We start from the raw sequence: 27,047 nt of genomic DNA, 5'->3' as shown, positions 1-27,047 counted from the left end.
CAGGTTTTAATTCACTGAATTACCATAAATCTTCTACAAGTAGTAACTAAAATTATCCTTTTATAGATAAGGAAATGGAGGTGCAGAGAAGTTAAAATAATGTACACAATGTCAAACAGTATGTAAATGGTGGAGCTGGGATTCAAACTCAGAATACCTGACTCCAAACTCTGTTCTTAAACCACTTTGCAATAATGACTCTCACATGTGGAATAAATGGAGGAAGGGAAAAATCCCACTTTTGGTGTTAATGGCCTTTGTTTAAGCATTGTGTCATATCACATTACTGAATTTTGAGCTGGTAGGGACCCTTGGGTCATGTAATCCACCCACCCACCCACTACAGGACTGTCAAGTACAACAGCCCTGATTCTCTTTAATCACTTCTGGTGACACATTCACTTCCATGAGGGGACCTTGATAAGACTGGGACACCTCTGTTTGTTAGGAAGTCCTGGCTTTTCTTAGCAAACATCTGTCTCCTGGTACCTCCTACCCACCAAAATCTTGCAGATGTGTTCTAACCTTGTCCTGGCTTACCCAGTGAGTCAGTTCCCAGAGCCACCGAAGGCAGGGTCTCTGTCACAGTCAGTGACCACACTGCTCTCTCTCCCCTTCCATCACCCTGGTCTGTTGCTTTGCCCCTTTCCCCTGCCTCTAGGCTGCCGAGTATAACATCTTTGAAGGGATGGAGCTGCGTGGGGCTCCTCTGGTGGTTATCTGCCAGGGCAAGATCATGCTGGAAGATGGCAACCTGCACGTGACCCAGGGCACTGGCCGCTTCATCCCCTGCAGCCCGTTCTCCGACTATGTCTACAAGCGCATTAAAGCCCGGAGGAAGGTAAGCAGCCGGCTTAGCCCCGAGGTGGGGGACAGGCTGGGGGTCCCATTCAGGCACAGGGGTGGTAACTATGGGGTTGGTGGTGTGTGTGTGTGGGGGGGTGTCCTGTGTTTCCTCGACCCTTCCAAAGAAATTCACTGCAGCAGTCTCTTCCCAAAGAGTAATGGTACACACTTCTGCTACAAATGGAAGTTTCAACATTTGCTTTTAGTCAAAGAAAACTTTTTTTCAAGCGACTTCCCCACATTTTTCTAGTGCTATTTAATATTTAAAATGTTATCAGAATAATACCAGCCTATTTTCAAAGATATAACTTACTCCTAATGGCTTAAATGGGAACAAGCAGTCCACCTCCAACCATTCCTGTACCACCTTGTCTGGTCTTGTTCCACAGGGGCAGACATTTATCACTTTTAAAACTAAATCTGCTGGTTCAAATTAAATCTTATTTATGTCACTGATGATTTACAGGGTGAGATCCAGCACTCTGTCTTTTCACCTTTCCCCTCGTCCCCACCCCATCAATTTCCAGGTCACTTTCATGTAACATTAGGCTCCACAAAGCTGGGTGAGACAAGCTCAGGACCATGGAATTTGAGCTCTAGCCCTGGGTTCATCTATTAGAAGGAAGGCAGTCATCCCTGCACGTGGGGTGGAGGAGAGGGAGGGAGAAGGAGACTCACTGTGGGCAAGTCCAGAGAAAGCAGACCCACCTCAGGGACTCCTTGGGCAGACAGGGCGAGAAAGAGAGTTTTTCAGAGCACGTTCTCTGGGAAACATACTCCATGGGGGAGATTTGCAAGCAGAAAGTTTCCCAAGGATTGCTTTCAGGTGCAACTCATGTAGAAATGGGATGGAAGCAGGAAAGAGCGGAGGGAGAAGTTGAACCGGAAGCCATTGCAACAGAGATTCAGCTGATCCTACGGGAATATTTGGAGCCGGGATGGCCACTGAGACTTGTTTTAAATTTGGGGAAGGGGCCTTGGCCTTATATTCACCCTTCTCCCATCTACTACCAGTCATTGAACGTGGGCTTGGCTAGAGGACTCTCTTCAGCGGGGAGCAATTCTTGGGAGAGACTCAGCTGAAAGCTTTTACACCCAAGGCTCCCAGCAGCTGGGGGAACAAATACTTCATTTGTGTGGCAGTGAGGGGCGAACTGGAATCCAGGTGCAAGTACATTGCCCACTTGAGATAAACTCACAGAAACTCAACTGTAGATGTCTCATACCACTCCCAGCCCTCAGAGATCCCAGTAGCCTCTGTGTGGACATTTGCAGTGCAGGAAACCTTTCCAGCTCATGAGGCAGCTGAACAGCTCTGGCTCAGAGAACAAATTTCTTTCTGCTGCACTGATGTCTGCCTCCCTAAAGTCAACCAACCAGTTCACTTTTGCTCCTGATACCTGCATAGAATGAGCCAAACCCATTTTTAACATTTGTGCATTTCCAAAGCCATCTATCCTTTAGTCTACATATCCCTGTAGTTTGCCACTATTTATTTTACAACAGTGCTTAATTCCCCTCATCATTCTTATCTCTTTATTGAGGACTGTCTTAAAACTGTTTAGTGTGGGGTAAAGGTCCACATTCGAGGGTTGGCCTAATAGAGAAGAGAATGAAGCTCAAACTGTCCTTGCATCAGCTCTTTATTGCTATTAGATTCTGGACCCAAAGAAATTGTGATGATCAAGAGTTACTGGTCAAGGTTTCTCTTAGGGGTACAGTTAGAGTCGTCATCCCTCCTGAGCTTATTATCTTCGAATTTGTTGATTTTTCCTTTTGTGCCTGCCCCTAAGTCACTAACAGAGGAGAAGGAATGTTGTATGGGGGGACTTCCCAGGAGTATCACAGTGATCCATCCTGTACTGCCAGCTCCTGCAGCAGCCTGTCCTCACTGCTTCACCTCTGGCCAAAGATAAGAAGTGGACTGAGGTTCTGAGCCATTGGCCTGCCTCAGGTGGTCTCTTGGGCTACAAGTGTTTGCTAATAGACTAAGCACCCTTCGGGAGGCACCACTTTCATGTGACCATAAGCCTCAGCGCTGGGCACAAGGCCCAGCACGGACCAGGCACTTGTTCCATGTGGCCGGCTGGCCCCACACGTCCAGGGCGAGGCCCACAGCCAGGTGTGAGTGGGTCTGGTCACAGGGCACTCCTTTCCATGCCTGGTGAGGATGTGGACCCACCCAATGCCTCTGCCCTTGTCACACTCTCTGCCCCAGCCATCCTGTCTGTCCTTCCATTCTGTAATGTTTTCACCCTTGGCTCTATGCATGTGCTCTTTCTTCTGTGGTCCACCCTATCTCTGCAGCCCCCACACTCCTCCTTCCCCATACTCAGGCCTCATAACAAGTTCATTTCATCATTCATTTCACAGCCCAATTCTTTAGGGAGACCTTCACTGACCACCTCCAACGTCGTTCTATCATAACACTCTGATTGTTTACTCTCTTTCCCTTCCTTAAATTCAATGTGTATTTATAATATATTCAAACAATATATGTAAGTTATTATATAATATACAAATAATTTATATTTTAACGTATACATTAATAAGTAATATATGGGTAAGCACGTACGATATATAAAAATACCTAAGTTGTTTTTGTCTGGCTCCCATTACACGCCCTTTATTCACCGATAGATTTACGCTAGCTAGAACAGACCCCTGGATAAATGTTTGCTGGCTGATAATGGGTGACGTGCTCTCTCTGGCGGCAGATGGCGGACCTGCACGCCGTCCCCAGGGGCATGTACGACGGGCCGGTGTTTGACCTGACCACCACCCCCAAAGGGGGCACCCCCGCAGGCTCCACCCGGGGCTCGCCCACGCGGCCCAACCCACCCGTGAGGAATCTCCATCAGTCGGGATTTAGCCTGTCGGGTGAGTTGGACAAAACTGGTCATGATGTTTACCAAAAAAGGGAGGGAAAGGGGGAAACCTATGCTCTGAAGTGAGAGGATGATGCTAAGAGGGAACCCTTAGTGCGTTTTCTAGCCCAGTACTGGCATCCTCCTGTAGGGGTTTTCTGGCTAAGCAGGAAGGCTTTCTAATTAACAAGGAGTCCTGTTGACTAAATAAGATAAGGGACAGCCAGGCTAAAGAGTTAGTTTTAAATGATGACAAATTCTGCTTAGGAATCAAATCTTGTCAGGAGTCTGTTTTCCATTGTGAGTTGATCATAATTTTCTGCGTTAGAAGGTGAATACTGTGCCATATATTGTCTTTCTTCTTTTGCACAGGTTATTTTTATGCTCAAATTGCAGTACCGTCTTCTAATCCAGGATTTCTGTTATAATTATTCTCTCCTTCCTAGTAATGATAACACCACAAAAGCTACCATTGATTGAACCTTTACCGTGTATTAGCCAAATCATTAATCTTATCTACTTGTTGATAGAAATTGTATTACTGCCATTTAACAGATGTAGGAACTGACGCTTAGGAGGCTTAATTAGCTTGCCTATGTTCAAACAGCTTGTAAATTTCTCAAGACTAGTTCTTCTTCACTCCAGTATCCATGCCCTTAAATTTGGAGCTATTCCGCATCTTAAGTGGAACTTAATTTTTTCATAAAGACCTTTCCATTAATCTTTAATTGTAAAATCGCCACTCATCTTTTTCAGGAGTTGGGAATATATAAAGATAGGTTATTTATTATATCTCTTCTGAATCCTTGGCTCTGTGCTCCTCACCAGAGAGAAAACAATGAAAATTAGGAGACAGGATAGGAATGGGATGGGAGGATGCGGGTAGAGACAAAAAGATGGGAACAGATAAATCTGTAATCCTTAAAACTGTATAAGAAGCCTTGCCATCAAATGTTCTTTGTAGTAAATACAAATCAAGGATGAGGAGATTTTTTTTTTTTCTCTCGAGCCACTTACCCATGGGGAGAAAAATGATGAGAGCCATATTGAAGAAGCAATTTGACTGTAGGCATTTGTTTTTCTTAGCAAACTCTAGAGCTGCTGTGTCTAGTACAGGAGACACTAGCCATATGTGGCTATTGAGGACTTGAAATGTCCAAATTGAGATATGGTTTAAGTATAAAATGCACATTAAATTTTGAAGGCTCAATTCCTACCCCCCCCCCCAAGAAAGAATGTAAAATAGCTCATTGATAACTTTTATATTGATTACATGTTGAAATGAGAATATGTTTGGATATATTGGGTTAACTAAAACATTATAAAAATCAATTTCACTTAATTGTTTTAACTTGTTTTTAATGTGGTTCCTGGAAAACTTTATATTAAGTGGCACACACTCTTTATCTAAGAGATAAGCTGATCTAAACATAGAATTTGGAGCTGGGAGTGTGCTCAAATATTCCAGTCTCTACCTTCTCCTATGACAAAAAAAAATTGGGAGGAGGAGGTCACAGTGAATAGAGCAGTGGTTTTCCATGGGGGGGGGGGGTGATGTTGCCCTCTGGAAACATCTGACAATATCTAGAGACGTTTTTGGTTATCTCCACTGAGAGGAGAGTTGGTATTGGAGGTTAGAGGCCAGGGTTGCTGCTAAACATCCTTCAATGCACAGGGCAGCCCTCCACAGCAAAAAAATTATCTGGACCAAAATGTCAATAATTCCAAGGCTGAAAAACCCTAGATGAGGGGAATCCAGCCTGTGGACTCCCAGTTGGTACACTTTCCAGTTTACACCCATGTTTCTTATGTTTTAATTTCAAACAGGAAATGGTGAGTCAGTATGGTAAATCAATTTTTCCAAAAGTAGTAGTCTTAAGATGGGGAAAATAAATACAGATGTGTGCCTTTATTATAAGCAATTTAAATGCAAAGGAATTAAAACAAGAAGGGAAAGAGATATTTAAAGGGAAAATGACAGTATATGGGGAAAGGAAAGGTGTAAGGAATGGGAGAAACAGAAAAATAGGGAGAAGAGAGACAAGGAAAACACAAAAGGGAGGAGAGTCAAAGGAAAAGGGCTAAAAGTTTTGAGGTGACATTGCCAGAATTCTCTTTCTGCTAGTCAAGAAATTTTGGTCGGAGTGATTGCCTGTTTTCATCGCTCCATGGCTGCCCTGCTTCTGTAGCTCTGTGAGGGTCTATTCTGAACAGATCCAGGCATTCACTGAGGCTGCCTTCAGTGCTTCATCCTGAGCATCATCCTGTCAAGCTATGAGATGATGAGCAAGTGACCTAACTTCTTGGAGCCTTGGTTACCTTCTCGTGAAATGGAGATAATAATAGTACCTCTCTCAAAGCATAGTTGTGAGCATTAAAACACTGCCAGGCACAGTGACTATAAGCAGCTCTATTTTCATACTGTCATTGTTCTTCTTATTACCATTGCTATCAAGCTGAGGTCAGGTGAAATCTAGATAAGAACTTGGCTTTTCCTGGGAGTGGTAATTTTCAGGAGGGTGTGGTGTAAAAAGTCTAGATGATCTGACATGACGGACTGGAATGGAAGTTTCTTGAAAGATGAGGCCAGGAAGGAACTTAATGTCTTACGTTCTTCTAATTAATGCAGTTTTTTCCCCCTTTTTTATTTTCTTCCCTGCAAATTTACTTCCCCCTGTAGGCACTCAAGTGGATGAGGGGGTCCGCTCAGCCAGCAAGCGCATCGTGGCGCCCCCCGGAGGCCGCTCTAACATCACATCCCTGAGCTAAGCAACCCCTCCCCAAAGAGAGGGGCAGAAGCAAGAAGAGATTCTTTTGAAGCCAAAATGGTACACCAATATTTAAGAAGGAAAGTGAATCCAAACAGTTGCGATCTAAAGAATCAATAAGCCTCAAGCCTTATGTTTCTGCAATGTTACGCTCGCTTGCCTAGCTTTACAAATATTACTTTGTTTTCTGTTTATGCATAGCCTTGATTTGTTTGACTTCCCCGCTTCATTTACATGCATGCAATCGCACAGGCCACTAAGGTAAAAGAGTCTGCTATATAGTATTGAGAGCGTGTGTAGTGCTGCATCTTAAGACAATGGGACAGACAATGCTGGGACGTCAGGAAAATGAACAAAAGAGACGCAGGTCATTTGGGGTGTGTGGGTGGTGGGAGCCCAGAGCAAGGTGGAGGGTGCAGAGGGACTGGGTTAGGGCGTGAATGAGGGGGGTGGGTGGGTGGGGAGAGCAGAAGGGGGTGTTGTGTATTGTGTTGATGATGTACTTTATTTCCATGGGAGGTGATCCCTTGTGGCTCCACCAGTTCAGCTTGGTCCCCTGGACACTGCAGAGATGGCAGGTGGTCTTTGATTTCTGGCCTTTGTCATGTCCCCTCCTTACAGTAGACTTTATTTCTTTGGACATTTGATTAAAACGCCAAAATCCAACCTTTTCCTCCACCTGCTTGATTGTGCCAGTCTTTGCTCAGGCCTCTTTGTCAGTGTTGCTCTCAAATTTTTCTCTTTCCTCATTTGGCAAGGACAGCTGGGGAGAGAGGGCTCTTCTCTTCCTTTGCACTCCCTGCCTCTTTGGTGCTCTTAAAAGGCAACTGCTGCGAGGAGCAGCACAGAGCCTTCAGGGAGAGGGCAGCCGCAGCTTAAAGAAATGCATCCCTCTAAACACCTAAACACGCGGATATAGCCTCTCACTCGCCTGTCTTGGCAAATGGAGATGAATAGCATGCTTCCTGAATCACTGAACTAGGATTTGAACTGAGATGGGGCAGAAGGAAGGGCTGCACTTGCTATGTGTGAGTGTTTGATTCTCTTGATTTCCTGAGACCCAAGCATATCCACTGTTGAATGGGTTCTTTTTCTGGAAAGTTGCTTTTTATTAGGAGTCCTGTAAATTTCATACCAGTGTGAAATCATAGTTTATTTGGGCAAGTCAATCTTGAGCAGAGGGAGCACGTTTTGCGGCCATTGTTCCATCTTTCAGTTCTAAACCACCTGTTTCCTCTTCACTAGCAGATCCTTTAGGGGGCTTTTTGTTTCAGTAAAATTGCCTGAGGTGAGTGGAAGTTTGGCATGAGTGGAAGTAAGCATGGAGTGTTTACATCAGCTTGCCTGTCGGAGTTGAATATCCATTCCCCTACCCTGCCACTTCTGAAATTTCAGTTTTGGAAGAAGATCTGTGAAAGTACAGAGCTAGGTGGGCTTTGTAGAGCCAAGAGACCTACGTGCAGGAAAGACACAATCAGCCTGAGCTCAGGTCTCCGTGCTCTGGGGGATCCAGCAGGTAGAATCCATAACCCTGTGGGCTAAGTACTTTGAAGAGAAGAGCTGGCCTCAGACACCTTTCAAGTGCTTAGGATAAACCATTATATCTCACTGCATGTTTTTAAAAGTTTGAACACCAGAGAAAAGGGAGCAGATGACTACAGAGGAATGCAGAACTAGCCAAGGGAGACGATTTCCCTAGCAAGCTCATTTCTCTCTTAATCATGAACAGAAGATACCCCTCAGAAGGGGGAAATTTGGTACTTTACGGTTTTCATGGTGCCTTTCTTTTAAGGCCCACTTAAGTGAAGGAAAGGATGTAGCTTATACTTTATAATTCCAGATCTGGGGGCGTTTCATGATCTCAGAAGACAGTTTTACAGGCAGAGGGAATTTGTCACATGTGAAGCATAATACCTCATTGGCTGGGCTGTGCTTTAGGATGTATTGCAGTACCAGCCACTGCCACCAGATGGAGGAAAAGACAAATAGACTCGAGTCTGAGCGCCCATTTCTGCACCATCTACTGCTGTTACCTAGGCCCTGAGTCCAACTCATCTTTCTAGTACCTCTCTATGCCATGGCCAAGTCACTCATCTGTACTGCACTTGGGACTTCTGAAATGAAGCATTCAACCAAAAGCCTTCCGTGCTTTAGGAATAACCCCATAATGCCTTCATGATGGGCCACGTTATCTAAAGAAGCCTACCTCTCTTTCTTCTCTGACCATTAATAACTTACCAAGCACAGGAATTTCTGAAAATCCCAAGAAAATTTGCTTTTCTTGGATTTCTTTGATTTCTGGGTAACTTCATCCCTAAGTTAAAATTTATATTCATCTTTGTTCTGTTCCATGAGGTACATCAAACAGCCTTCTACAAAGGGTTTAGGAAAAGAAAATGACACTGAGTGATGGTCTTCTCAGACTTCTCTGGCATCTCATCCAGGTGTGGGAGGGCATGGTGGATCTTCTGTCGACCTCCCAAGCTTTGTTTTGCCATCTCCCCTCTTGGCCTGACCCCTCTGCCAGGATGCCCCTGCTAGTCCCTGATCTTCTCACATTGTTTCTGAATCCAGAAGGCAATTGGTTGTAGTTCTCTCTGAGAGGGCCACAGGTTTGGGTAATTGAGATGTTTGTGGAACTGTTAAGTCAGCCACCCCAGTTGAGGGATTTCTTTTAATTCTAAGTTCTTAAAAAATGGCAGGACTGTAGTAATCCTGAAAATAGGTTTTCCTCAAAGCCCAGTCATCCACTGGCCTTTTTCCTCATGACTACACCCAGAGAGACATGCTCTGCTCCAGAGGCCTGAATCCTAAGCCTGGACGTTTGCTCATGATGAGAAGCTCTTCCTGACAGGGTGGGCATTTCCCATCTTTGGTCTTGCCACAAGTTTCCTAGGCATTGTCCCCTGGAAAATTCCAGCTTGGGTCCCAGTTAGACTCATGGGCTGTCCTGGATAGCCAGCATTCCTTTTAAGTTCCCTCTTTGGAAAATGGTGTGTGGGTTTTCAGTGCTGTGTCTGGTGAATATGGACAGACATAAATCTCCCTGTGATCTGTGGTAGCTGTAAGCGGCTCTGGAACGTGAAGAGCTGTTTGGTTTGAACCGTGAAGAAAACCGTGTTTTGAGTTTAGCTAAGATTTAAAAGAAAATTCAAGTGACTGTTAATGTAAACCTGGTTATTAAAATAACTATGAAATTATAGATGTCGTCCAGCCTTCTTCTGTGTGCGACGTGGTGTCATTTCACCTAAAATATTAAAATTGCACAATAAAACAAGTGGTTAGTGAGAGGACAAAATATGAGTTATCTTGAAAATTTGGGAGGGGGTTCTGTTTCTGTTGAGGTTGAGTCATTTCTTTTAGCCACAGAGTTTGATGACATTATTTAAATTTTTGGGAATGACTAAGGTTTTTTTATGGATTACCAAATTTTGTGTTAGTTCAGAAAGCATTGCCATTTGGGATAAATTCAGTCCAAGTCCAGAACGTATCCTGAAAAGTTGTATGTATTTTGTTTTATCATCCCTTTAAATCCCTATTAGATTTATAAGCATTTTCTACTTTCTCCTGAAAGACTTTTCCTCAAACTAAGCATATGCCAAAGTATATTCTTTAGCAAATTGATCCCAAGTGGTTGAATGGGTGCTGTTGGAAAGGAGTACTTTCTATGTCTAATTCTCTGAGAGATTTAAGGTATGTATCAGCAAATTAAAGGTCCTGAGAAATCCTGTCTAAGGCAGTCTCTCAAACTTTGTCTAATTCAGGGCCCTCAAACTTTTTTTTTTGGAATACTGAGTCTTTTATCCTACAGTATCTCATCACATTCCACCAAATGTATGTTACACTCAACGCTTTTGGGTAAACAACTGCTGGATCCAATTCCAATGAGTACAGGACATTTTTCATGACAATGTTAGACTAGTTATGAAAAAAAAAGTTGGAAAGGGAGCTTTTAAAGTCTGGTGCAATTGCTTCAGGGAAAGATTTGGGAAGGTTCATGCATCCCTGAATCTAAGTGCTAAGCCCTGACATCAGAACTTTGTTTTCCAGTGTTTTAGCACTGCTTTTCTTTAGCAAGGGCTTCATTCTTAGGAAGGCTCTTTCCATGTGGGGGCAGAGCTGGCCACCAGCATCTCTGGGTTTTCATTTTGCCTGCATAGCAACCCCAGAGTAAGGAGATCCTCTCCCCACTAATTCCAGCCAAAAAGATTGATGCTGTTTGGCTGGTTTGAGCCATGTGTCCACCACGGAGCTAGTCACTATGGTCTGAAGACTATGGGGCTGACTGGCTAGATCTGGCCATCTGCCCAGCCCCTGAGCCACCTGAAACTTGTGGACTCAACTCCATAAGGAAAACCAATTTGTGAAACCAGAGGAGGGAATGGCTCCTATACCATTCTTAAGCTGCAGAGCAGGGATGTGTTGCCCACTGAAGTGTCTAAGTGTAGTTGGGGAGGTTGTATAGAAGGGCATCAGGGGATCACAATTTCTGATAAATGGCTTTTATACACAATGAGCCGCTTTTGGTTTGATAGAACATTGCCTTTGGTGCACAAGCCCATGTGACTTTATCTTTTAACACAGAGGCTCAGAAATCAGATCAAGAGTTACTCTTAGTGCATAAAGAATTATTTCACAGTTTGGGGTTCATAGTTTGGTATATAACAAGCTTTGGTCTCTACTCCCATTTTGTGACAAACTCAAAACTGGTGAAACTCCTCTCCAAGCTTGAGACCAAAGCAGGAACTGAACTCTGGAGATTGTAATGAGTTTGAAGGGAATTGTCAGTATGAACTCAGGAAGCAGGGCTTTAAAAGGGAAGAAATTTTGTTCTTAAATATTGGTAAAAGCTACACAGAGACTAGCTTTCATACCTCTGCCAGTCATAGGTATCTAGTGGTTGAGTCCAGTAGGGAATGAGAACTCTGCATAAGAATAACAAGAGCCTACTGGTTCCAGAGAACTTTGTGGAACCAGCTGTGTCATCACCAACCCATCACAAAGGAGACACCGACCGTGGACAGGAAATGGGTGAAAGGGCCAAAGAACCAGCAAAAATGAAAATACTAGATACTTAAGACTGGCACTCCTCAGCATCTAAAGAGTTCTAGACCCTGCTTTTTGCTAGGATGGATGATGTTAACCCAACAGGACATTTAACATGACTCAGGCAACAGGGTACTTGACATGCACGACGTTAGAGCCCACACGACTTGCAATAGCCAACTTGTCAGGACAAGTCCAAGCCTCCAGTGGGCCTGCCAGCTGCCGAGCTATTGTAGGGTCTGAGACGTCATTGAAAGTTCTGCTTCTTATTAAGGGAAGAAGCTTCTAGCTGCAAGAGTTCAGAGCTGACCATTTCTCGTCCCAGATTGTGTTCCTCATGGGAACATCTTCCTGCTGCTTTGGTGTATGGAATAGGACAGGACAAAAATGTTGAGAAGGAAGGGAGACTGCTGTTAAAGGGGTTGTCCATAGGCTTAGTCAGTGAAATCAGAACCTGGAATTCTGGCTGTGTTCCATGTCTTGTGAATGCGGGAGTGATCCAGCCTTTAGTTTTCACACACATGGATCATTTTAGTTGTTCTGCATTTCAGTTATAAAGCTTCAACTCTAACACTAGCTTGTCACCTCACAGCAGGAGCTAGAGGTGAGAACAGATGACTTATGGCATCCCCAACCCTGCCCCTATTGAAAAGGTACATACACACAGTTGACAAAGGGACAGTGGCTTACTGTATAAATGAGACATTTTTAATACACACAGGCACATTTACATTGTACATGCTAAAGCTCAGCACAAGTCCTTATTACCATCCAGGGGCTGCCAGATAAGCTTCCTATTCATCACAGCATAGGTAACTGGAGTTTTGGTTGTTTAATATCAGATATTCTGAGCGTGTAACAAAGTCAACAGTAATCACAGCAGACAGAGAAAGAAACACAATTTTGTAGAGACAAAAGGCAGGGCAGCTGAGGACCAAACCAGAATCCACTATGCATTTCATTCCTTTCCATTCAGTTTTTGAAGAGTTGTGTTGGGTAGCTATCTGGGTACAAACCATATGACCGTGTGAAATGGTGCAAATGATCCACACCCATCACAATGGAGCTCCTAAGGTTATCTCTGCCCTCTGGTATGATCTCCTTGGGGATGATGCCAACAAGGTCACAATATGAGGAAGAACAGGGTGACTAGGGGGCTGGGTCCACAGCACACTGGGGCTTGAATCAAAACAAAAGATGGAGTTTGGTGAACATGCAAATGGCCCCTTCACTCCTGGGATTTACCAGCCTGGAACAGAATCTGGTCACCACCTTATTGCTCTTCTTTTCAACCCCTTCTTCTCTCTGTAAAATTGAGTCAGGACAAATGATAAGAGTTTATTGAGTCTGAAGACAACAGCACAGACATAGGGGGTGCTGAGAAAAGGAATCAAACAGAACAGGAAGCTCCTGGAGTACAAAGGCACCATTTCACAGTTCTCCTGGAAATTTTCAGGAGAAAACTGTAAATGCCCAGCTAAAGTTCAGCACTGGTTTTCTATTCAAGTTAAATTACCCCAGTGTGCCCTTGCTTCTCCAGTCTATTTCCAGCCATCTGGCCTCCCAAAAGGGTGCCAGCCTGGTCTTCCTTTTTCCCAGCTTACTGCCCACAAACTCTCTGTATGTAAGGACCAGTGTAGGTAGTCTGCTTGACCAAGAAGTTAAAGCAATCCTTTCCCAAACCTCTTCACTTCTTCACGTTGTCCCCAGTGGCACCCTGTGGGCTGCCAAAAATAGTTCCTTTGCAAATACCTTCTACCTATTAGTACAGAAGTCACATCATCTGTAGTTATAGTGTATGCACATTTAACAGGTGGATTAAATTTTATGCTTGGCAAATAAAGTGTGTAAGACATCAGTAATATTTTAAATAATCAGGCAATTTAACCTACAGTAAACACAAGGGGGGACCTGGCACAGCTGTTCCTTTAGTCAGTCTCCATGGCTTCAAGTCACTTAAATGTGTGAGCATCCCACTGTTCTAAGTGTGATTCTCGTCTACAAAGATGGATAATTCATTCAATGCTTTACTTCATCTGGTATCAGCCCAAAAAAGCCCAAAAATAAAAATAAAGCACAAAATTAAAATAAAAGGAAAAGTTATACTTGTTTCATTATTAGAAACGTGTATTAAAAACCATCACATTATTTCACTGTGAAAGGGTACGCTGTAAATTATGAGCAATTTAAAGAATTTTCAAGGGTAAATTTTCCTCTACTTTCACCTCACATTCTAACTTAGAGCATAACCCCTGTATCAGGTGCAGCTTTGCTGTACTATGAGGCAGAAATGCTTTTATTGTGACAATATTCTTTTCTGAACCTTCCCAGACTTAGGTCTCTGATAATTTTCAGAGGACAGTTAGCCATCTAGGAGTGTGTTTACTTGAAGAAGTCCTGTGGAGTGCTGTTAAATGTTTAACAATCAGCTCATTGGGAAGGAAGAAAAGTCCTGATTTGTAGCATTTGCCAGTTTCCATGGTGTAAATACCACTGCACATCACTGGACATTGAAGTAGTAAGAGATGCATAGTAGGCTCTTGCTAGCTGGTGCAAGCTGAACCCGACACACCACTGGAAGGCCCTCAGAAATCTATGCTGCTTCCTATCTAGTTCCATTCATTCCTTCCTGGTGAAATTCCTTTCTATTTGATTGGCATGGGGATCCTGACCTCTATGAAGCTGTCTAGCTCTGAAGAGCCTATTTGTCCATTTGTCACAGTGTAATTAGAAGGAGTGGAAAAAAGAAATCTACATTCAAATATTCCCAAAATGAAAATCAAGGCTGCTTGGAATAAAAGAATGTTAGAAGTAAAAAGGCAGCATAGAGCTCATCCAGTATAAAGCTGTCATTTTGGGTGAAGAAACAAGCAGAGATAGTGGTTTAGTAAGTTGCTCAAGTTCACACAGTTAGAGGTGAAACCAGATCCCAGGAATCCAGGACTCTCTTCTTGGTATCATGCTGCCTCCTTGGAAAGGTATTTGTTCACATTTTCTAAGTAGTGGGGTGTGGAGTGGTGAAAACTAATGTCAAGCAATTCCTGATGTGGGGACTATCAGCAGTTCCTGATCTATGGAGCCAAGAAATGTCCCAGGAAGAAGACACTGTGGACTTCACAGGTTGTTATTCTGGCTGTCCTCTTCTTGTGGCTCTTTGGTTTGTTCCAAGGCTAGATTTGCTTGCCTTTTATTAAAGTCTCTTTTCACTCTTAAAAGGGAAGGAAAAAAAAAAAAAAAAAAGAGGGTTTTATTCCTTGAAAGGAAAAGGTCTATACTTTTGAAATGATAGGATCAAGCCCAACAATTTATAAAGAAGTCTGAGCTAAGGAAACCTTAAAAATGCCATTGATTTTAAGTGTTTAAGTTCCAATTTCTTTGCCCTTCCCAGAAACAGAAACTTGAAGCTAGGCTAATTTGATATTACCATTTTTAAATGCCCTTACCAAAAGAAGTTTCTGAACAGACTATATCTTCTATTAATGATCTGCATAATTTTCATAATTAGAAAGAATATTAAATGTTCAAAAATATAGTAAAGTTCTGCAAGTAAAGTCTGGTTGAATCACCCATGATTCCCTGGGCTCCTGTTCTTCCAGGACATACTTACTTTTCTCTGTTGAAAATTATGAACTCCTTCTGTACAGATTCAAGGTGCTCTTGAAGAAGGCAGGTCTTCAAGGTGAACATTGGGGAAAAAAAACAAAAACGGAGGTGTAGTTAGTAGACCAAGGAGCATCCTCAAGCAGCCAATAGCCTATTGAGTGTCTGTTCATTGAATGGCCCAAATCAAAGAAGCAGGGATGTAATGTCAAGATGGACACAAGCTGAAAACTTGTGAAAGGTGTCAGGAGAATAGAACTCATCAGTATTTCATGCCTGCCCCACGATGAGCTGGCTGGGGTTATGGTGGATTGCTGGATGTCTGTTTACCACTTAGTCCATAAAGAAACCATGGCTTGAAGGCAGAAGGGGCCAAGACTTTAATTCAGCTAGTTACCTACCTGCCTCTCATCTCTTGGCCCTCAAGTGAAAGGCTTGGAGGTTCTACTTGGATTTTGTGAATAGCCCAGAAATATTTCTCCATGCTAAATTCTGATGGAATCTCCCCCACAACACCTGTATTGTGTTAATTAAATATATTCCAGTTCTAGAGAGCAGAACCTTCTTTAATTGTGACTTCACAAAGGCAAAACATTTGCTTTGAGACTAACTGTTCTGATTGCAATATTTATTGATTTTTTTCCATCATAATGAGAAATTTTACCTCAAAAAAAAAGAATCTACAACAAAAACACTTCCACATTACTTCTTTTTTCCCATCATGGCACAGTCACTGCATTTGGTGAATATATTTTGGAGCACTGCTGCCCCACATGGATAATGGTTAAATTGTAGTTTACACTCTCCCCCAATCAAAAACATTCCTCTGAGGAAAACAAGATAACTCACTCATTTTTAAAATCTAAGAATTAGAAAATGCAAAGTCCTCAGGGGCTGCACCTTTTCCTTTCTAATGAAGAAGTACTTGAGAGTCTTCTTTCTAGAGTGATTGCTTAGGTGATAGGAGAAGAAACTATAAAAAGTGGAGGAAATTCCAGAGAAGGGGGTGGGGGCAGCAAGATAAAGGAGAGAAAGAAGAGGGTGGCCCCCTCTCTTATTCTCAAGCTGAGTATTTGTATCCGATGGTTTCTAGTTTCACTCTTAGTGTGAATGCAGCTAGAGGATAAACAATATAATAGAGACCCTTGAGGCAGCAGCTTTACCACAAGAATTTGGGAGAAATCTTTTTAACATTAAAAATCAAGATAATAAGTAAAATGCAAATATCCACAAGAACATCTTTTTTCCCTCTCTTAGGTAACTCTTTTATGTAAATGAAAGTGTCAAATGCACACTCCTAGATGAGTTTAGGACCACACTCCCCAGGCCTTTCCACCCCTTCAGTTCCACCCCTGGCCTCTAAAGAGTTCGTTTTCAATTTGTTCGCTTTCCCCTGGGGGAAAGTTTGAGAGGATCTTCTACATGGATCAGTAAACAGGAGCGTGAAAAAGAGAACGCGGCGAGGGAAAGGAGGGTGAGCAGAGAGAACGCAGGGCCTAAAGGGCCTTACGTAAGAAGGAAAATGGTTAAAAACCTTAGAACTCGTTTATCAGGGATGAGCGGCGCAGCGGTTAGGCTGTTAGCAGTGGAGATGACATTGGAGCTATCTGAAGAATCAAAGTAGGTGGAAACCTCAGGAAGTGGAAGAGAGACTGAGGTAATTTCCCTCGACAGGCAAACATGCTGGCTGGCACGTACGTCTCCTGGCTCTAATCTGTCAAGATGTTGATTAGCAGGAAAGGACAAAGTCGAGGTATTTTGGCAGCATCCACCATGAGCATAAACAAGAGCCACAGAAATGGAAGAAGTTCAGAGTCAGGAAGTGGAGAGGAAAAGGAAAACATAACAACAGCTAACATTCTGGCCAAGCATTTTATATGCACTGATGTAATTAAACTTCAGGACAAGTGTATGAAGTGGGTACAAATACTAACTCCATTTAGTAGAGAAGGATACTGAGACACAGAAGGGAAAAGGGGAAAAGTATTTTTACTCCATTTATCCACATTCCAAATTCCACAGCAGTGGACCTCAACCTTGGCTGCACATTCAGAATCACTTGGAGAACTTTAAAAAATATACATGCCTAGACCACACTCCAGTTTGATTTAATTGGTCTGGCCTGAGACCCAGGCATGGTATTTTTAAAAAACTTCTACAGGTTTTAATGTGATGCCAGTCAAGGTTGTAACAGAAAGCCAGGTGTGGAGAAATCCAAGGAGCCATAGGATAGTGAGTTTTCAGCCACACAATAATCCACAACTTAATATAACCAAAATTTAATATGCCCCAGACACTGCTAATTTTTTTTTTTTTAACACATTATATCACTTCATCCTTGAGAAAATCTTAGGATGCAGGTCCTATTATTATTCCCATCTTACGTGTAAAGGGACCAACGCTTAGAGAGGTTATATAATTTGAAGTTTAAATCATTAAATTTTAAGCAATTACACAGCTATTTAGTAAGATGGTGACCACTACACATACTGCCTTCATCGCGTAAAGATGGGGCCAATGCACAAGAGACCCGGCTCTCAGGGGAGACTCGGCAGATTCTGAACAAGCTTTTATGGAGATCACCTGTATACCTGGCACTGTGCTAGATGGATTAACATGGACTATTTATTCAACACACAGAAACCATCATTCTGGATCATTACATGCCCCATATTCCATGTGTTAGTAAGCCAGTTCTCTCCTTTTTAAGAAGCCTATTATAAATTTGGAGTTTTTCAAGCCTGAAAAACTTTTTGGCTTAGTACTCATTAATGAAATTCCAGCTCTTAGTCTTGAATCACTACAGAGCCTGCGGGTGAACGAAGTCTACAAGATTATAAGACATTAAGGGGAAAACATACCCTTTCCCTTCCTAGCAGGTAAAAGAATATAGTGGTCTGCATCTTTTTTTAAAAAAAGTACTTGCAAATATTTCTAACAAAGGATTTCATAAGCCTTCCGTGCTTCAGAAACTGTTGCTAAGCCCTGGGAAAATAAATTCTACCCTCTAGCAAGCCGAGTACACTGAGGGGATCTCTCAATAATGTGCTGGTCTGCTAATAATATTTACATCTTTCTCTTTAAGTATAAATATCTATAAATTCTCTTTATTATTTCAGAAAGACATCAGTGGCATTGTTTTCCTCTTTTCACACATAAGAAGTTAAAAAATAGTTTGGGTAATGGATGGCGGTGATGGTAGCACAACATTGTGGATGTAATTAACATTAAGCAGATAAGAATTTATAGAGAAGAGACTCATTTCTCCTAAAAATTTAAAAATCCAACCCATTCATAGATATGGCTGACCATTTATATGTGTGTGTGTGATATATTTACAAACAGAGAGAGAGAGAGAAGGCTTTTCCCATGCACAAAATAGGAAATGTGTTTTTCCCTTAATAAAACTCTTAGGCTATATACATATGCGTGTATACACATACATACATACACAAACATACACATATGCAAAAACTCTTGCTTTCTCTCTTAATAGCAAAATTTAATCAAAAGGATCAGAGCAGATAAACCAACAGGTTTACAGGGTATTTAAAGGATGTCTTTAAGTGGAAATGATGGTTTTATTACTATGATTAACTGGAATACAAGAATCACGTTGAAAATGTCCATTCTAATGAAGTACCAAGGGAAGAAGTGGATGGAATGTGAAGCTGGAGAAGAGGAGCCATTCTGCTTGATGAGTTCACTGTTTTCTCCCAGCCAGGAAACAGGGTTTAAAAGTTGGATATCAGAACACAGCATAATGTCACTAAATGTTCACAGCTGGATTGCTGGCTTCTTTCACAGGCTTGTGGCCTGAGAGGAATTCCCTTGCTAGCCTTTCAGTCTTTTCAAATGATACCTAACTAGCACCAAAGCAGGCCCCATAGCAGCATGGTGACTTTGAGTTATAGTGGGGCAGAACTGGGGCTAACAGAGCCTGCCTGGATGTGGCTATGTTGGACACCCTTGTTAGGTTTGGCTGGAGAAGGGATGCCTCAGAGTGTGCCCGTGGATGGGACTGAGTGGCAGAAGATGAACAATGTCAATGTCAATGAACTATTCAGAGAAACTTTGACATAGTAGGCACTTCATGATCATTTATTGAATGAATGAATGAAGAAAGAAATGAACATGATAGGAATATAATGAACTGCTAAGACTGAACCCCACAATTTTGAAATCTGGATATAAAAAAGTAGAGATAAAGTGCTATTTTGAGGTTTCCAATATTTTTTATTATTTTTTGGAGAAAGATTATTGTGTTTTTTTTGTTTTGTTTTGTTTTAAAGCAAAACACCTTTTTTTAAAGCCTGAGGTATAAGAACTAGGCTGATCTAACCTTATGATTAGTGATGTAGAGGGCTGACTTCAACACGGGCAGATCCACTCTTTCGTAGATCAATCTGAAGTTGCGAGATCTGAGAGAAAGAGGAAATGTTTTGTTTCTTTTGCTCATTACTAGAAAATGTCATGGATTCATTACTATGGGTAAGTAACTCAGAGCCTTCCCCATAAGGAGAGGGAGGCCTGCCTCTGCAATCTAGAGGCTGGAGGAGGCCAGGACAAGAGAGGATCATAGATGATCCCCCTGGCTGGCGTTTGACCTTTGATCTCTAAGAGCAGCACACTCAAGTCTCCACTATTTTTAACATTTTCTTTCCTTCATATCATGCATTCAACAAATATTTACTGAGCATTTATTATGTCCCAAGAACTACAAAGGCAATGGTGAATAAAGGTGACCTGTTCTTTACCCTCAAGAAGACTTCATTTTAGTGGGTTAGACAAAGAAGAAAATGATGAAGAAAGGGCCCACCTTTGACAAGGTGACATTTACAATATAAAGGATAAGAGGAAGTCTCCTCTGTGAACATCTAAGGGAAGAACATTCCAAGAAAAGGGAAGGGCAAGGGCAAAATCTAGAAGGTCAAGTTTGCTGTGTGTGGGGGTCAGACATAAAGCTTGTGTAGCTGGAGTGTACTGAGCAAGGGGAAGAGTGGTATGGTTCGGGGTGAAGCAGGAAGGTAGAGAGCTCATGTAGAGCTTGATAGGCATGGTAAAAAGTTATCCATAAATTACTCACTTATATCTACTATTTTAGAAAACTTCTAACAAAGATAATCTCTTGGTCTTAGCTACATTTTGGGGTCTGTTAGCAAAGAGGCCTCTCTCCAGTGTGAATCAAGCTTTGTAGGGGCATGGGAAGGCACATGTATGGAAAAGCCAGTTGGTTATTACATGAAGAAAAACAGATTAGTGGGGAAAAGCAAGATGTGTTTTCAGCACAGCTAAGCATTTCTTGGGTGGCCCTAGAAAATATTAAGGATGGGAAACTAGGAAGAGGTCAGTTCTGTAATCAAACAGGATGGTGATGTGAACTTTGGTTAATTGTCCATTAAAGGGTGCAGTCGCCTCCGAGAACTAGAGACATTAAAGATACTGAGGATATTTATTTGTTTGCAGAGCTATCTTCACTGTAAAACTATGTAATCTTTGAAAAGATGTATATTGCTGAGTGCCTTTCTATCTCCAGATAATAGATCTTGAATAAAACTAGCCTAAAACGAGTGAATGGATGGAGGGATGGAGGAAAAAAGCTGGCTGGGTGGATGGATGGTTGGATGTAGGGATGGATAGATAGATGGATGGTTGGGTGGGTGGACGGATGGATGTATAACCAATGGAGGCAAAGTGAATGTTTTTTCCTTTATCATCAGTATAATAATGTAGAATCATATGTGAGTATAAATTCCTACTCAGTCACTGCAAATTACTGTAGTGAAATCTGAGTTCTGACTCTGACAGAGAATAATATATTCAGTTACAAAATAAATTCAACTAAGCCTGAAATCCAGCAGTAGTGTTTGGTTATATACAAATTCCACCTTTTTCTGAGAAGAAACTCTCCTTCCGTCTGCTAGTCTTGATATCACAAAGTTTTGCTTTAAGTAACAGACACCACTCCAGGGTTGATTGCTCCCAAGAATTCCTCAAAGCAGGAATGGGGCCCAAATCAGCTGTGTGTGTTCTTTGAAACCCCGTCTCTTGAACAGAGCTGTAGGGGTAGCCACCTGACTTAGGCTTGGACAACTGCAACCACTCTCCCAAGAAATTTGTACTTTTTAAAATTGAGAGCTAGTTTTTGAATCCAGTTAATGGCAGAGGTCTAGACAGAATGTCCACAAATTCTGCTGCTAACATCCCCAGAGTTGTCCTTGTCCCTGAATGCAATGGGTTGAATTGTGACCTCCAGAAAGAAATGTCCAAGTCCTAATGCCCAGCACAGGTGAATGTGATGTTATTTGGAAATAGGTTCTTTGCAGATATAATTAAGTTTAGGATGTCTACTCTAAATCCAATGAGTGTTCTTACAAGAGACAGAAAAATAGAGACAATGTAAAGACAGACAGATAGGAGTGATGCATCTATAAGCCAAGGAACACCAAGGCTTGCCGGCAGCCACCAGAAGCTAGAAGAGAGGCCTAGAACTCATTCTCCTCAAAGCCTCCAGGAGGAACCAACCCTGTGGACACCTTGATTCCAGACTTCTGACCTCTGGAACTGAGAGCTTTCAGCATGCCATTTGTGGTCATTTGTTAGAGAAGACCTAGGAAATGGATACACTGCACTTCCAGAAGCCTGAGTGTTTAGTTTCTCCTTAGATACGTCAGAGCATCATAAAGCAGGGAGCTGAGATGACCTCCCACCAGAAGCTCTCAAACTCATCACAACCATCACAAGGTTTCATTATCTGAATTGTACCTGGGAGGGATCACATTTCCTCATCTCCCTCTCCTTCTTTGCCAGACGCTTCTTTTTCTTATGAAGAGGCTTAGATTCCAGAATCATTTCTTCAAGTTCAAAGGTGGGGTCACAATTTAGCCTGCCTTTCTGCAGAGAAGAGACAGGTTGGCTCAGTTCTCAGATTCCTGTATCATTCTAAAAATAGACCAGGCCTAATATGGAAAATAATGCTTACTCCTAACAGAACATCCAAGAATAATAAACTGGGATTCCCACTCTATGTTTTATATAATTGAACACCAGCATCGTTTTTCACCACTGTATGATTTTATATTTTGGTTCTTTTTCTAAACTTCCAAAGAGCTCTTAGTGAGTGGGAAGGAAAACCAAATTACAATAATTTTTCTGAAGTTTGAGCTTTTGGCTTATGTTTCTCCAAGTGTGTTTTAAAGATGGTGTAGATCAAATCTCCTGAGCTGCTTGTTCAGCTTCCCAATTCCCCACCAGACTGCATGAATTAGCATTTCTGGACACACACTCAGGAATCTGCATTTTTAACAAGCTCCTCAGATGACTCAGATTTCCAGTAAAGTGAGAGAAACATAACACAGGCTTCTCTTAAGCAACATTGATGGGTCACTGCAGTGGAAGGAGGTATGAAAGCATTAGAGGTGGTGATTAGAGACACCTCCACTGGGAGGTCTTCTTGCACCAGCCATGGTAGAGGCTGTCCTATTCCACCCTGCAGAGTGGACAGGTAAGGTCCTCACGCCTTCCTGTCACACCATTCCCCACCCCCAGCACTCCTCCATACTGTGTTCTCACTTCTCTCACTGTGCACTCTCCCCTGCCCCACCACTGCTACTTGTACATGAAGGATCACACTCCCACATGCTCCTAGCAAGCAGCAATCTTGGACTTAAGAATAGAAAACTCTGAATTGTTTCTAGGGGCCTCTTTAGAAGCTCATTATTCTGCCCAATCTATTTACTGCTAAATATATAATTCAGGCACTTTAAAGAGAGAGGAAACCAGAGGCCTCACTTGGGCCCTGTGACAGTTTGAAGCTCTTTTATGAATCCCCAAAAGAAAAAGATTACATTCTTAAACCAATCTATTTCTGTGTGGTACCCTTTGGTTGCATTACATTCACTTTAGATCACTTGATTATATTGCTTTCGATTGGACTATGTCAGTGAGGTGTGACTAAGGTTGAATTCCCACCCTCTTGTTGGGTCTGATATAAACGGAGACACAGAGAGACACACACACAGGAAAAGGAAGCGCTGCCATTTTTGACCCTGCTATTTTAAAGGAGGCCTTGCAGATCGCTAGCAGCCAAAGCTTAAGCATGAGGCCTTCAAGAGGCTGCACACACGGAGTAGCCCATTGCTGAAGAGACAAGTCCTATGCCTGGTTGTCCACAGCGGAGCTCTGGGAGATGTTAGATTCTGAAGGAAGACAGAGACCTTGGCAGAGACAAGTGGCCATCTTTGTCAAGTGGCAGAACCTCAATCACCAGTAGCTGACTTTGATGAGAAAGCATCTCTGCTGATGCCTTGGTTTGGATATTTCACAGCCTCAGAACTGTGAGCTTTTACCCCTAATACATTTCACATTATAAAAGCCAACCCATTTCTGGTACTTTGCGTCGGCAGCCCTGCGGCAAACTAGGACGGGTCTCTTGGCCTAAGCTTCCACGTTTCAGCTTTTACCAGTGGTAGGCCACAGTTGTCCTTTGGCCAGGTACTAATTCCTTGGGAATTATTTCCTTTGGCTATTTGTTCTTATGAATACAGCTCCCTGGGATGGAACTACCCAAGGAAGAGGAATGAATAGCAAAAATAGAAACCTCATCCTCAACCCCAGCAGTTTTCAATCCTTTAACTCACAGATTGCCATGGGTACACATGTCCACATCTTTGAAAAAGAGAAAGCATTTTGTTTACAATCAGCACATTCATGGAAACGACTACTTGAGGGTCTAGGACACCTTTCCAATGAAAGCACACCACAAAAAGTAGTCAGGAGCTAGACCAGTAGATGCAGACAGGCCTGGGTTAGGACCCCAGACTGCTGCTTGCTAGCTGTGTGACCTTGAGTGTCTAACTTACCCTGTTTTGCCCCAGTTTTCTTATTTGAAAAAAAAAAAGGAATGCTGGCTCCATCACAACACTGGTGAAATTATCAAATGAGATGATGTATGCTCCTGGCACACAGAGCCATGTGCCCTGAATGGGAGCTATAATGGGTTTGTTAGGGTTGACTCACGTTAGGAATAAAACCTGGAACGAGCCTCTTCTGCAAAACCGCATCCCAGTTCATATCATTCATATATGGGAAACTCTGAACATCAGACAAATGAGAAAATCGTTGGTCTGGGTTGGGTTCAAGTAGCTGCCAATGGGAACACAAATATCAAGATTATGAAGGAGTCCATCAAAAAATGTAAGGAAAAACAGAAAGGGGCATACAAACACAATGGGATAGTATTTGACCATAAGAAAGAATGACTTTATGAGACATGCTACAATATGGAAGAACCTGGAAAACATTATGCTCAACGAAATAAACAAGGCACATATGGATCAAAGTTGTATAGTTCATTTATAAGAGAAGGCTAGAAATAGCAAATGTGCAGAGATAGAATACAGATCAGAGGTTACAAGGGAATGAGGGTTGGGAAGGAAACTGTAAAAAAATTTTTTTAAATGACTTTTCTAATATAAAAAAAAAGATTATGAAGAAGGTAAAAATTTAGAGCAAAAAATTATAAAAATTCCCTCTAAATGTTCTAAAGTGATAGAATTAAATGAAACAAGACGGTGTCTCCTTACCTCATCCCATAAGCAAATAAGGTAGATAATGTATGATTAGAATGAACTGTAAGTAGTTTTTTGCAATGTGGTGAGTGAAAATAGCTTGCCCTACTTAGTTAGGCTTATCTTTGATTCCTGACTTCCCTACAATGAGCATGTTTGTTCTCTAAACCTCAGTTTACCCAACTATAAAAAAGGGATAATAACCTATTTCATAAGGTTGCAACCAGGATTAAAAAAGGCCATATATACTAAGTGCCTACTGGAGTGTCTGCCCACATTAGGTGGCAAATGTTAATTTTCCATTAAATTTTTACAAGTAAAAATCATTGTCCACTAAAAATTCCTGTCTGTTTTTACAACTAATCAGAATACATTAGGAATGGAACACAGATAGGGCATAATTAAGATTACTATCATGGTTCCAGGTTTTACTAACTGGGCTTAAATTTTTTCCCACTTAACCATTCCAGAGCTACTACCCATCAATCATGTGGCTCAACTGGGAAATGCCAGTTCCATCTAAAAATGCTCTTGGAGGTAATAACTATGGAACATCAGGGTTTAATTTTTTTGTGGGGGAATGAGTTGTCTTGAAAACGACCATAAGTTGCCTATGGAAAAATGACCGCCCTATTCTTCATCTTTGACATTACCAACGTCAATGTCTTTATTCCAAAAAGGGAATTGCACCCTCAGAACAAGAGATGTAAGTTTTGAATCCTTAATTCCCAAGATTTTTCCCCTTTACTGCCACGACCTGAACAACTCTAGTTTTGGTGAAGTGGGACTTGAAAATCTGGTGAGGGTTATGGATCCCATTTGTTCAAATATTTGCCAAATTTTGCCAGGCACTGTGCCAGATGCTGAAGGTAATATGGTCCCTACCTTCAGCAGCTTAGGGAACAATGAGCCTCAACCAACGAATCCCACAAATGCAGTATATAATTTTAAAAACTTAAAAATGCTGTGAAGGAAAGATAGTATAATAGAGCGTACAAACTGAGGAGTCTAATCTAAATCTTGAATCATGGAAGGCTCCCTGAGGCCTGATATCTAAGCTGAGATCTAAAGCAGTGCTTCTCAAACCATCTATGTAGAAAGGCCAGTTATTTTTTATTGTTTTTGTTTGTTTTCATTTCCAATCAGTTAAAACCAGCATGTGGTCTTACTGTGCATGGCCATATCCAGCTCCACACCACAGGCCATGGGCCCCTCGAGTTCAACATCACCCAGATAAGCCTGTACCATGTTCAACAAGGCAGGCCCATGGACCATTGCTCAGATATGAGCAAGGTCAAATTGCTATGAAAGGTTACCATCAATTTCACTACTTATCATGGACCCATAGCCAACAATTCCTGGACTAGAGCCAGTCAATGAATCACACTGAAAGGACTGATCTAAAGGAGAGACATGGAGGAGATGGGGATGGGGCAAGGTTCCAGGCAGAGGGACTAGCATGGGCATAAGCCCTGTGGTGAGACAGAGAATGGTATGTGAGGGCGACGAGAGGGAGGAGAAGAAGAGGAATGCTAAAACAGATTATATATAGTCAAAAGGGGGGCAAAAGCCCAAAACAAGGCTTGAAAGGTACTAAGGACCTATATATTATATGCCTTATTTTGGTCTTTATTTTAAGTACAGTGGAAAGACATTGAAATGTGGTTTGAACACTTCACTATGGGGCAGAGTAGAGAACAGAATGGAGTATGGATGAAAATGTATGGAAGCAGACCAGGTAGTGGGCAATTCTTGATGGCAGTTTGGATTGGGGAGACAGCAGTGGAGATGGAGAGAAGTTGCCGATTCAAAAGTTATTTAAAAAGCAAAACTGCACATGTGAGTGACGGATGATTCTCGAGTTTCTGGCCTGTATAAATGGATGGCTGGAGGGGCTAGGCTCTGAGAGAAGGAACATCAGGAGAAGTTCAGGAAATGCAGAGAGATAAGAAATTCTGTTTTGGACACATGGAGCATTTGATGACTTTGGGATATCCAAGGGGACAAGAGAGTTGATGTAATGACTCTATGTGTTTGAAGGTTATTTGCTGCAAAAACCACTCTAGAAATGAATATTATCATGACAACTTCCATCACTGTATTCTAACTTCTCATTTCAAACCCAGAAGGCATGCTTCCTTTGTCACTTAACTTTTGTCCTGCAGATCTCCTTACCTTTTTAAGAAGTGAAACCATTTCCTGTGACCAGGCAGAAGGATAAGTCACAACAGCGGTCTCAAACATGTGCACAATTTCCTTGCTGGAAGTACTGGAGCGAATATGATATGGTCTCTTAAGGAGCAGAGGAAGTAAGAGTTTCATTATTATAGGGTAAAAGAAATAATTTGTTT

At 42.1% G+C, this 27,047-nt stretch overlaps 2 protein-coding genes across 9 annotated transcripts in view; one reads left to right on the top strand and one right to left on the bottom strand.

Annotated features, from left to right (window-relative positions):
* Nucleotides 1-9,681, top strand: part of DPYSL3 (dihydropyrimidinase like 3) — a 128,997-nt gene extending 119,316 nt beyond the window's left edge. For all 3 annotated transcript variants that reach the window (XM_058280479.2, XM_071210531.1, XM_058280491.2), the window contains 3 exons: nt 662-841; nt 3,564-3,726; nt 6,394-9,681. In XM_058280479.2, coding sequence (XP_058136462.1) covers nt 662-841; nt 3,564-3,726; nt 6,394-6,482 — 432 coding nt within the window. In that variant the 3' untranslated portion in view covers nt 6,483-9,681. The remainder of the gene's footprint in view (nt 1-661; nt 842-3,563; nt 3,727-6,393) is intronic.
* Nucleotides 9,682-12,213: 2,532 nt separating this feature from the next.
* Nucleotides 12,214-27,047, bottom strand: part of STK32A (serine/threonine kinase 32A) — a 154,304-nt gene continuing 139,470 nt past the window's right edge. For 2 of the 6 annotated variants that reach the window (XR_011646843.1, XR_011646840.1), the window contains exons 9-14: nt 26,872-26,988; nt 24,146-24,271; nt 21,893-22,021; nt 19,470-19,548; nt 15,135-15,199; nt 12,214-14,735 (exon numbers count right to left, since the gene is read on the bottom strand). Coding sequence is in view for 4 of the 6 variants with exons in the window: in XM_058280464.2 (XP_058136447.1) it covers nt 14,642-14,735; nt 15,135-15,199; nt 21,893-22,021; nt 24,146-24,271; nt 26,872-26,988 (531 nt within the window). In the remaining 2 variants the exon portion in view is untranslated. Of the gene's footprint in view, nt 14,736-15,134; nt 15,200-19,397; nt 19,549-21,892; nt 22,022-24,145; nt 24,272-26,871; nt 26,989-27,047 lie in introns of those variants that run through there. The other 4 variants (XM_058280464.2, XM_058280458.1, XM_058280470.2 and 1 more) reach the window with 3 other exon arrangements.

The sequence above is a fragment of the Dasypus novemcinctus genome, chromosome 2 (genome assembly GCF_030445035.2).
Source record: "Dasypus novemcinctus isolate mDasNov1 chromosome 2, mDasNov1.1.hap2, whole genome shotgun sequence".
Classification (NCBI taxonomy): domain Eukaryota; kingdom Metazoa; phylum Chordata; class Mammalia; order Cingulata; family Dasypodidae; genus Dasypus; species Dasypus novemcinctus.
This window is presented reverse-complemented; position numbering and strand designations above follow the sequence as displayed.